General features: G+C 40.3%; 2 protein-coding genes across 3 annotated transcripts in view; one reads left to right on the forward strand and one right to left on the reverse strand.

Moving 5' to 3' along the window:
- Positions 1-2013: 2013 nt before the first annotated feature.
- stx2b (syntaxin 2b) lies at positions 2014-9410 on the reverse strand. 2 transcript variants are annotated; one of them, XM_041041903.1, is made up of 11 exons: positions 9034-9410; positions 8879-8953; positions 8677-8776; positions 7831-7905; positions 7673-7746; positions 7247-7355; positions 4656-4729; positions 4313-4450; positions 3989-4099; positions 3711-3830; positions 2014-3536 (listed from the first exon to the last, which is right to left on the reverse strand). In XM_041041903.1, the coding sequence occupies exons 1-10, from the start codon at positions 9061-9063 to the stop codon at positions 3735-3737; spliced, it is 882 nt and encodes a 293-aa protein (XP_040897837.1). In that variant the 5' UTR covers positions 9064-9410; the 3' UTR covers positions 2014-3536; positions 3711-3734. The 2 variants fall into 2 exon arrangements, with proteins under 2 accessions (XP_040897837.1, XP_040897838.1); XM_041041904.1 differs by lacking the exon at positions 3711-3830.
- Positions 9411-10511: 1101 nt separating this feature from the next.
- Positions 10512-11576, forward strand: part of adgrd1 (adhesion G protein-coupled receptor D1) — a 28068-nt gene continuing 27003 nt past the window's right edge. The window contains exons 1-3 of the mRNA XM_041041902.1: positions 10512-10940; positions 11033-11069; positions 11450-11566. Of these exons, the coding sequence (XP_040897836.1) occupies positions 10866-10940; positions 11033-11069; positions 11450-11566 (229 nt within the window). The 5' untranslated portion in view covers positions 10512-10865. The remainder of the gene's footprint in view (positions 10941-11032; positions 11070-11449; positions 11567-11576) is intronic.

Consider the following 11576-nt stretch of genomic DNA (forward strand, 5'->3'; position numbering starts at 1 on the left):
AATGAGAGAGATGAACATGTCAGTGTTGTGACAGTGAAAGTACTGTTACCTTATAAAAACAAGTCCTCAAGTAGAAGTAAAAGTTAGTACCAAAATTTACATTTCGACGGCAAGCAGAAGTAGTAACAGTAGTTGTAAAGCATGATATATGAATGTGTATAGTGTTAAACTTACCTGCAGTAGCACAGCAGATGCTCACTGCATTCACGTCAGTACAGTTACCTGAGGAAACTGACCTCAGACCAGCGCTCACAGCCGGAACCCGCTGCAATCTGCGCTGTGGTCTATTAATACGACCGCTAGCGATATTTGAAAGCCATACTCCGATAATAAATACAGCGAGGCCAAGGATGCTTTGTCTTATCTGTGTTTCCCGCTATAGCTTTATCCATTATCCTGCTATAAGCAGAGTATTGAGGGCCGAGGCTGCGCTAGGATAGCAGAGCGCCAGCAGACCTGGGATCAGCAGATCACTAAGGGAATTTGCATGAACGTATCCATCTGTAAAGCAATGTTTTTTTTTTCTTTCTAAATTTAACTACTCAACTGAGAGTAAACGGCACGCTACACTGAAACTACTCCAAGATGGCTGAAAAAGTTAGGGCGACCATGTCGAGCAAAGTGTGACCACACCACGCGGTTTCTGTACAGCACACGGGTAGCTCAAGGCCTCACAATTGGTATTCCCCCAATCAGAAAGTTAGAAGGCTGCATGTGGAGGTTCTGCACATGCGCGTGCACAAGGGAGACGCAATAAACAGTCCTGCCAGTGGCTTCACACCTTTACGCTGACCTACAGGTGGAGGTAAAGCAGCGTGCACTGCGCCATTAGGCAGGGAAGAAGAAGACTAGCAGCAGGCAGCAAGTTTTAAAGAATAAATAAATAAATAAAAGAAGAAGAAGAAGAAATTGTCCTTGCTCATGTGGTTGTAGGGCAATAAACGCATTCAGCCAATTGTTGGACTTCAAGGATGTACACAATGCGTTTTAATTATACTGAATATAAACATAACGTTTGTTGGGAAGAAAACTCCGCAGGACATCTTTAACTAGACTACTGCGGTACATCAGGTTACAATAACAGCATTTGTGTGTTAATTTAACAGTGCTCGCCAACGGTGGAAGGCTAGTGACTAGAATACTACTTTATTGTGGTGGATGGATTGTACAGTAGCAGAACATGTTCGACACACGCAAGGTATAAATGTCCCTTTGTGGATTCTTACTTTAAAACTACCTGCTTCCTAAACTGTACTCAGACTATCTTCATTTTCCTCATTCTCAGATGAAACAGCCTGCTGACTGTGACAGTTGGCATACTCTCACAGACCACAGTACGGAACATGGTAAACACGAATAAATGTCATCATATTATTCAAAACAAAAATACACTCATTAAAATAAACAACCATATCTCTCAAAATATTAATTCCATGCATTTGTTCTTGTTTACCAAAGCTTCAGCATCTACAGATTGCCATGGAAACTACTCGTCCAGATAAACTGCTGTGTCCAAGCCTAATCACAGTTTATAATATCAGTTGAGTTGACATCTAGGATGTCAAGTCAGTGACCTGAAAACACCCACATGAACAGATTTTTAAGGACATTCACTGGCATTTCATTCTAAGTGCACCTCTGAAGTTTGCACTCCTTTGATCTGATTCATAGAGAGGAAAGAACCTGCCCTCCGGGGACCTCCTTCCACTTTCTTCACTAATCTTGTTTGGTTGATTACACGGAAGTCAAGCGCTTTGTGCAAAGTGCTCATTAGTCCTGAAGTAAACAGTACCCTCTGTTTCTTTTTGTTTTCTTCTAAACAAACTGAACCTACAAATGTTTGGAGTGTTAAATGAACAGAGAAAATAACCTTAATTCTGTCTGACAAATTCAGAGTTGTTTGCAATTTAAAATATCTGGAGTCCTGATCCTGCAGTTTTAACGAAGAAGTCCAACCTTATCACCTTCAATTTGTTAATATGAAAGGAAACAAACCACTAAGCATTCTGCAAAGACTTTTTACTCTTTAATTACTTGACTCAATTATTCTGCTTCAATACAAAACACAAGGTATAACTTAAAAACATTTTAAAAAATCTGTATATCAAAAGGAAAATGTGTGCTCTTGAAATAATATCCTCCAACTGTTTTACAGCATGACTTTTTTTCACAACTAATATTTCAGTCATCACACACAGTGATTGCGATAAATACAATTCAATAAGTTAAGGTTTCATATTAAATGTTAAGAAGGCACCTTTGTAAAAGTTATTAAATGAATTTCAATTGATTTGAAAATATTTCCTCTGACTGAAGCAATATTAACTGGAAATGCTCACAGGGAATATAGTTTTTCGTTTTTTTGTTTGTCTTTACATTTTTTATTCCTACTAAACTCCTGAGCTGTAGTAGTTTTACATTCAGTTCACATGAATTACAGTAAATATACAAAGAGACAAGAGAACATAAGGATTACACAACAGTTAATATAAGCAATAGTTAAGACATTTTGGGAGAAACACATTTTTGCTTTCTTGCCAAAAGTAAGATGAGTACACTGATACCACTCTCATGTCTATACACGAAAAATGAAGCTGCAGCCAACAGCTTAGATCAGTACAAAGACAGGAGACTAAGGGAAACAGTCTGGTTCTGTCCAAAGTTATCAAACTTAGCCTAGCAGCACGTCTAGGGCTCACCCTCTACCACAGTATGTCTTGTTTGTTTATTCCATATATAAATGGAAATGTAAAAATGGCATGTTGTAGTTTTACGAGGGGTGTATGGACGTACCAGCCCCGGTAACTTCCTGGAGCCTCCCCTGGCGTACCACCAAACCTCACAATAACAACAAGATTCCAAGAAGTCACTGCATCTGTCCAAGAAATTGTCTGGCACATAATCCCCCCCCCCGACAAACCTTAATGCTGTTTTCCTGTTTCCAGTTTTTATGTAAAGCTAAGCCATGAGTCTGCTGGTGGCAGCTTCATACTTACCGTACAGAAATAAGAATGGCTTCAATCTTCTCCATCTAACTCTCAGCAAGGAGGCGAATAAGCTCATTTCTCAAAATGTCAAACTATTTCTTTAAAGTCATTAGACCAAGAAATGTCTGAAAGTGATACCCAATAAGAAAAAATGGCAGCAATACAGAGCGTACACCAGTGTATAAATCTGATGTGCTGTCAGTGTTCATTATATCACAACTAAGGCAAAGGGATATGTGCAGACAGGACGCTTTATTCTAGCTGTATAGAGTTGCTCCAGAACAGTGTATCATGAGGTCTGATGTTACTGGCGCAAAATGGGTCATACACATTATACTTACTTCACTCTGGTCAAGAGATCATCTCTGTAATGCTGTTGGATAGTGAATGACAGTCTTATTATGAAGCTGTTCCCTGCCTCATCAGTATATGAGCAGCTGACTGCTGTAAGGTTGTGAACCATGAAATCCATCACTCAAAGACTCCGACTATTATGATGAGTAAAAGGAGCAAACCTGCAGCCCCACACATGGCAAGGCAGAGAAGTTTCTGTCGAAAAAGAGAAGAAAAGATAAGTCAGAATTGTGAAGAACTGCATTACACATCCTTTTAACCATTAAACCGCTGGATGAATGAATTAATTCACGGATGTACAGATGAATGGATGGACGGGTGAATGTTTGATTCATGGAACGGAAGTTGTGGATGTGGAAGTGTTGTTACCTCAAGAAGTAATCACAGTAGGTCTCATACGGGAGGTTTGGTTAGTCCGACAGACAGGCCAACAATTAGTGCAATGACAGCAAGCAGGATCAACAGAGCAAAGGCAAGGATAATGTATTTCTGCCAAGTGAAGAAGAGGTTGTTATTTGAACTTCAACTAAAACTGTCGCACATGACTGAAGTTTGTCACCTAAATGTTGAGATTTTGTATAACTGACATTTACAAAGGTTTTTATTCATGACAATCTAGCAACACATAATTAGAAAGGAACACATACCCTCCGGGATTTCTTCTGGTATCTCACTGCTTTTTTGGTCTCTTCCTTTGCACGAAAAATGTATTCGGCTGCATTGGAGACGTTCTTCTCAATGTTGTTAACCATGTCTCCCTGTAGATGAGGAAATCAGAATGCTTTTACATATTGTGTCCAAATGTATTTCCCCACTGTGGGACTAATAAATGTGTATCTTATCTTATCTTATTGGGTTTTGTCTCAGTACTGGTATATACTGGTAATGGAACAAAGTGTGTATATACTGGTAAATTTGAGAGATGTGAGAAAATATCACAAAGCAGACACTTTGTACGAGTTATCTATTACCTGAGTCTCCACCAGCATTGCCATGTCCATGAACATGGCATGGAGCTCTCTGATGCTGGACTCCAGGCGCATGATGTCCTGGTGTCGTGACTCTATCTCATTCAGGGCCTGACGTGTGATCTGGGAATCAGAAATGATCTGAGGGAAAAAGACAGACAGGCAAGCTAAAATATGTCATCCAAAAAAGCAAGCACATTTTTCTAGTCATTTGAGAAAAAGGAAAGGGCTGGCAGCACAATACCATACCTGAGATGATTTACTCCTCCACCACCACTAGATGGCAGTAACAGCTTTTAACCCTGCAATAACAATATACTACACAGGAAAGCGTGAGAACACTTACATCAGATGTGAAGATGGATGGATTTCCACTTTCTAACATGTCCTCCAGCTCCTCATTGGTTGTCACTCGTCCAGCTAAAACAATAATAAAAAGAAAAGGCAGTGACTATTATTATTATTAACTGTGCAAGTGCCCCAGTGAGCCATAACACTGTGTCAGTAAGCCAGGACTAAACCAGGGCCTGAGAGTAAAGCTGCTGCATTAGTTAATCCATCATTAAATTTATCACTATCATATGCCAACATGAATTACTATCACTGTTTACTGTGGTGCTCTATTTTTACCCTTCATCATGTTATGTGAGCACCAAAATTATAGTATAGTATATAGTGTCTTCAAAAATTTGTAGTAAGTAAAAAGTAGCGTTAGGGCATGCACACTGCTTCCTGCTAACAATTACACAATACAATGAGGAACAGTTTGCAGATGCAAAATCCTTTTTGCAAAAATTGTGCAACCCTCACCCAACAGTGATTGTGAAGTGTCTGAAATCTTGATTTACTTATTTAAACTTCTGAGTATCTATGACAATGGGGTTGATCACACAGTCCAAATGTAAAATACAGTGGCAGACTTTGAAACATGGAATGTTCTATCATTGACGTAAAGATTAGACTTATCTGACCCGCCCTGTGGTATTCTTGTAGCATGCTTTAAAAACAACAAAAACACAACTCTGACATCTAATAGACAGAACTCCCAGCGTAGTGAGTGTCGCACTAACGTCTCGAATGTAAACAACAAACGTCTGAGCATAGCCCTGGTACAATGTATGCTGTTGTGTGTTTAATCCCAGGGTAATATATTTGTCTGGCAGTGTTGTGAAGCTGCTGTGTATAAAGCCTGCTGTGTGAGGAGAAGAAGCCTCACTGTGGCTCTACTGACTGAGCTGACAGAAAAATAATGTCTCCCTTATCCACCCAGGGGACACTGCTACAAACACAGAGCTGACTTTCCCCCAAGTAGTAAGAGGTGTACTGTATTGTTTAATGGAAAAACAAATAAAAGATTTCTGTCCAAATGTAATAAACTGATAATGTATTCTTCAGTGTTAAAATTAAAGCACGCTTACGTTGAGCGTTAGGTTAAGGTTAGGAGCCGCTGCAAGACTTCTGCTAAAATATTTTTTAAGAACCAAATGATTTCAAGTTTTGAAAGTCCTGCTGAGGAAAGAAAAAAACTCTAAATCTCAGTGCAACAGGACTGTTCATTCAGATAATTGTGTTGATGTTTAAGTATAGTCAGCTCCTGCTGTGGTGTTCAGTTTATTCATGGATAAGTGCTGTACTTGTGACTAAGATTAGAAGTGTTTGAGGAACAAAGGAACCCAGCACCCCTCACAGAGAAACAGCTGCTGAAACTCTATAAACAGAAAGCTTTCTTTTCCTGAAGCCATGCCTCCTGTTGTACAACACCCTCCCTGGAGAGACAGATCTCTGTGCAGGTGCTTGCTGTGTGTCACACACCTTTTGCTACGGCTATTCCTCAGAGAGACAGAGCCAAACACAGTAAAACACAGCAGGATCACAGTTCAATCAAGAGACATCAAGCACAAAAGGTATCTCTCCTAAAAGATGGAAATTAACAGTGTAAGCCTCTGACAACGCAGACCGAGGTTCATGTGGCCGTGTCAAAGACAGGTGAACTACTGTTACACAGGCCGCTGAGCCCTCTGCCCGTTTCCCGGGCAACGCAAACACAGCGAAGTGTCTCCAGTATCAGGCTCTTCCGCCTGCAGTGTGGCGAACTAGAGCCTCTCATTAATGCTGGCCGCAGGGACCTTGGGAGACAGTCCTATTTTTTGCCTTTCACTATTGTCTAGTGTTACTCATACATACATAATACAATGCACCTGATACACACCCGTCTTTGCATTTGTTTGTCACTGTAATTTTGAACCAAGATGACCAAATACACACTTAGAAAAATGGTGGTAAATATCACATTGCCTGGTTGCACAGAAAAACACACTGAACACAAGTTAAAACAGTGCTACAGACAATACTGCTGCTATTTTATACATTTCCAGTACATTTTTGTTTTCATTTTGCTTTGTCAGGCCCTAGTATTTGTCTTTATATAACTGGTTGGTGCTCTATTATAGAGTATATATCTATTCTGATTCTACTAATCTAACTACTCCTTATTTAACTTCCACGAAAGTTCACAAAACAACTAGAGTCTAGTGTTTGGATGTTACCAATTATGACTTTGGAATTTATAAAAGAGAAAAACCCTGACACCGTGAAGAAGTGTGAAAAAATCCTGTCCTGCTGCTGGTGTCTGTTTATCAACAGTTAGGTTGGTGTCCAGAGAAGCAGAGAGGAAACCGGCGTGGTCTGTTTCCTGGATCCTGTCCTAACAGCGCCTCAGGGTTTTATTTGTCACTCTTTTATCTCTAGATTTACATGTCTGGCACTCACAAATCTTGTACGCGCTACCAAATTCAAGCCGTGGTAACATGTGTAAGGAGTATTTCATGGCAGGAGCATCATTAATATTTCTTTAAAAGCTTCAAAGACTATTGCCTAAATATATCCCATCGTTTCTGACCTCAAGAGAGGCCAGGAGGTCCATTATTTGTCACTTACTTATCTCCAGCTGTCTCTGGATCCTTCCTTTGCTTCTTTCCCGAAAGGACACTTGCGTCTCATTGTACTGGGTCATGACCTCCACAAACTTCCTGGACAGCACCGTGTGCTGAGGACAAGTGAAAACACAAGGACAAAGGGTGAGAATGTGACCATTTCAGACTGCACATCTGTATTACTAAATACCCCACAACCCAGTTAACATTTTTGGAATTAAAAGTGATTTGATTTAAGGTTCAAAACAAAAAATAAATAGCTTTCTCAGTCTACAAATCCATCATTTAAAACAGTGAACGTGGCAGGTAAACTTGAAAAAGTTGTATATATCCACACAAATGCATAGTATCATCCTACATATCCTGCATACATCTGTAAGATATGCTACTTGTATGAGAGGAGTTAAGAGTCATCAGTTCGTTTCCTGACCTGTGTTTTCTGGATCCTGAAGTCCACAGAGGATCTGTTCACTGCATCATCTTTGGGCATGCTTTGCTCCATGGCTTCAGAGGGAGAGAGTTATGGTACAACATTACACAACAGCACATAACATCAGCTTTTGCCAATCACATAACCGTTCGACTCACATTTTAGTTTCGTTCGCACCACGTTGGCATTGCCTTTGATGTCGTTGGTCAGTGCATCCAGTTGATCCTTTGTTCCTTCACACACACAAATAGGAAACACGTCAGACTGTGTCCATTGATGAGAAAAAATAATGTAATCCAGCTAACTCGCTGTGATTCTCTCTCCAGTAAATATTGGATTTACTGTGATTTCATCTAGTCACTTGGCAACAGCCCTGTGGCAATATTGCAGAGGTCACACAGCACAAATCACGAGGCTTTTGTTTCTTTCCCTGGCGACCATTTCCACGTCATGGATCTTAAAACACTGTTATATGTTACATTGAACACAATCACTAATGATGCCATGGCTCTGTAAACTGAAGAGTCTTTGTCTTGCAGGGTCCTCACACACTCAACAAGGCCAGCAACTGATTCTCAGTTCTTTAAACACAGTGCACAAGAGATCATGTTATATAGCTTCAAATAATTAAAAAACATTCTGAAACTGTTTACTTTGTTTAGAGAGAACTCACATTATTCACACATGTCCACAAACATCTGTAAATGACTGCATGTTTAAATCCCTGACTCTCAAAACAGAACAAGTTAAAGTGGTTTGTGGGTTTTGGGGGGAATTGTGTTGCTTCCTTCACAGGTTTCCTGCCACTCATTCATTTACAATGAGGAGGAAAATGCCACAAAGAAAGTTAGACAGCTGTTGCATTTTTATTCTGTCTCAAAGGTCAAACTGTAGCTCAAGACAATTTAATGCACAAATTGACCCATGAAAATCAGAGGCATAGCAGAACTGAAACTCAAATAGCTCTGCTCTCATCCTATTCTTAGATAAAGACACACACTTACTGTCGTCAGGGTTGGGTGCAGACAGGATCATGCTGTGCATCTTCCTCACGTCTTCCACTTGGTAGGAGATCTTATCAATGAGTCCTCTAACTTCTTCCACCTACATCAGCCAATAAATAAATCAATCAAACACTCAGCATTTGAGCGGATCATCCCATTATGAAACCCAGCGCGTGATCCTGGAAGCCACAGTGACACCCACCCTCCTGAAAAAGCTCTCCATGAAGCCATCTCTGTCCACTGTGACTGCAACATCCTCATCTGCCTGTGTCCTGCTCTGTGTGGATGAAAAACGCGTGTGAGTGCATTTTTGTGTAGGATTATTTAGCAGTTTAAAAAAAAAGAAAAGACACTTACAGCAGTCAGTTCGGCCAGTCGATCCTTCATCACACCGATCAGCTCGTCTCCTGGACAGATAATTCTACTAAAACACCCGCTGGGTCATCCTGTAAGTCTCCATGTGTAGAGTAGCTCCGAGTCCACTTTAATGTGGACTGAGGTCGAGATGGTCGAGCTGAGCTGAGAAACAAAGTACAGGCCTACAACAGCGTTACTGAGAAGAAAGCGCGTCAGGTCTAAAAGTTTGAATTCTATCCAAATTGAGCATAAAATACAGCTACATAAAAATAAGAGCTCCACAAAAAAATAGAAGTCTAAAGTTTATGGTCTATTCTGTGCCGATATTTCTCACCGCACAAGCGCAAAGGATCAGTAACAGATCCACAGTATCTCTTTCCTTGGGTTACGCCTTTTCTCCCACCTCTCTCTCCCTCCCTCTCTCCCTCCCTCCCTCTCTCTCTCCCTCTCTCTGCCTCAGGGGGCAGAAACTAGTTCACCCACAATTAAATTTGATCGGACCATTATGATAAACAAACTCAATTAATGCCATCCTATTAGATGTTTGGAAGGGCAGAAAGAAGAAGGGAATGTTTCATTACCTCTATAAAAAAAAAACTAGGCTACTTGTAAGTAACATTGCGACAAAGTGCGTGAATCTTTTGTGTTTTCTTACAACAAAACCACTGTGATTTTTTTTTCAGCAGATGATGAATTTTACTTTGAAAACAGACACATCACCAGGTAGTCACATGAGAAGGTTTCATAAATAATCGATAGACAGGAATGGTTTGACACTAAGCCACCTGACCACACGGTGGCGCTGTTTACTGTCGTATGCATGTAGGCAAGTTGACCTTCGGAGCCTGTGACGGGACTGGCAGAGCTGATGACTCCCCCACCTGTAGGAATCGTACATCAAAGTATTTCACAAAAAAGAACTTAAATCGAGAAAAGTCGAACTTTGACCCACATTTCATTTAGACACTTCACTGCTCCTATTTAATATTTCTACTTGGATTTACAGTTTGTGGTAAGTTATCTGCAGTGAATCGTCCTCCTTTTTCGTGTGGGTTAGTATAAATGGTTGAAATGCAACCCACAGAGAAACCTATAAACAGCTGTAGTTGTGTTGCAGATGTTGTGTCTGTTCTGGATCTGCCTGCCTTTCAGCAGACTGTTAAAAAAAAACAACAACAAAAAAAAAAAAAAACCGTCCTCAGCAGCATCTCTGTTGTTCACAGAGAGTCCGGGGTGTTGTCCTGTAGTTTAACCCAGTGTCCAAACCAGTCATGAGAGCGCATGTTAATACGTATCTTTTATCTAAAGGTTATTTGGATCGCTCAGTGCAGATCTTGATCTCATTCATTCCCGGCGCAGTCTCCAATTACGCACAAATAATGCCATTTACGCACAGCTCTAACGCCCCACCTCAGAAGATCCAAAAATGACATCACGTTTTGCATTTCCCACGTTCAGTCCAGAAACCCAGTACGCCTCCACGGAGCTGCTCTACTCCTTGCAGTTTCCAGATGCAGGCACAGAAACTCAAAGTACTAGTTCAATGTGACCACAAAGATCACGGATTACAGTTTTCTGCGTGGAACTGGAAATTGGGCTTCACATTTTATCATGAAAGGGCAACTTCTTAAGTTTTTGTGCCTCATGCCAGAACAGTAAATTGATTCCCTTTTTTATTTTTTTGGTTCTTGTACTGGTATTATTATTTATCTTTATTTCCAAGTTTGGACACAGGGACTGATCAGAGGTTCTCACATCTTGGAATAATGAGTAACTCCTCCTGGATGCATTTTTATATGGGGATTTAACAGTTGTTTTAGAAAAGGTTGTATATGGTACATTTTCCTAAAGCGATGGAATTTTCTTTGCGAATTCACCTTCTTACAGCTTTTGTCTCATGCATTAAGGTAAGCTAATAAAAACACTATACTCCTGTCCTCTGATATTATAGTCATCTGTTGTGTAGCAGCCTTTATAAATAAATTTGATTTCTTTACAGGTTTATGCTCAAGTGGTACAACCTGTGAAGCATCCAGGTAGTGATGAATTTTCATATGGTGTGATTACTTTCAATTTTCTATACTGTTTGAAGTTGCCAGATTTAATCAAGATGACATTATACAGATATATATTTGATCAGCAATATACAGTGAACTGTGAAAACAAAATGTTTTGCCATCTGTTAAAATCTAAACCGGAGGATGTTATTGATTTGTTTACTGCCCTTCTCACTAATCAGAATAGTATGTCCAATAAACAACTTTCACAGCTGTTGGGTTCATTATTATGAACCTTTTAATCCCCCCCAAATCTAAACTGAAGTGCCAGGAAAATAAAATTTGAGTAATGAGACAGAGTTTGATTAGGGGGAAAAGCCGTTTCTGGATCCTTGTTTACCCGTGAACTCTCCGTCCAGGCCTGCAGGTGTTGGCCACGGCCTCACATTATTGGCCCCTCGATGCTGTGGATGGAATCCATGAACTGTGGGACCAGATTGGAAACAGACCAGGTTATGTTAACGGAAGTAACATAAGTATGTGCAT

Source organism: Toxotes jaculatrix, chromosome 7, assembly GCF_017976425.1.
Source record: "Toxotes jaculatrix isolate fToxJac2 chromosome 7, fToxJac2.pri, whole genome shotgun sequence".
In the NCBI taxonomy this organism is placed as follows: Eukaryota; Metazoa; Chordata; class Actinopteri; family Toxotidae; genus Toxotes; species Toxotes jaculatrix.

Bases quoted from the DNA above. Each gene is read 5' to 3' on its own strand.
- stx2b (XM_041041903.1), bottom strand. From the start codon at position 9,063: ATGAAGGATCGACTGGCCGAACTGACTGCT. The intron at 7,906-8,676 runs GTAAGTGTGTGT...GTGTGTGTGAAG, and splicing joins TGCACCCAACCCTGACGACA to GAACAAAGGATCAACTGGAT. The intron at 4,451-4,655 runs GTAAGTGTTCTC...TTTTTCCCTCAG, and splicing joins CATCCATCTTCACATCTGAT to ATCATTTCTGATTCCCAGAT.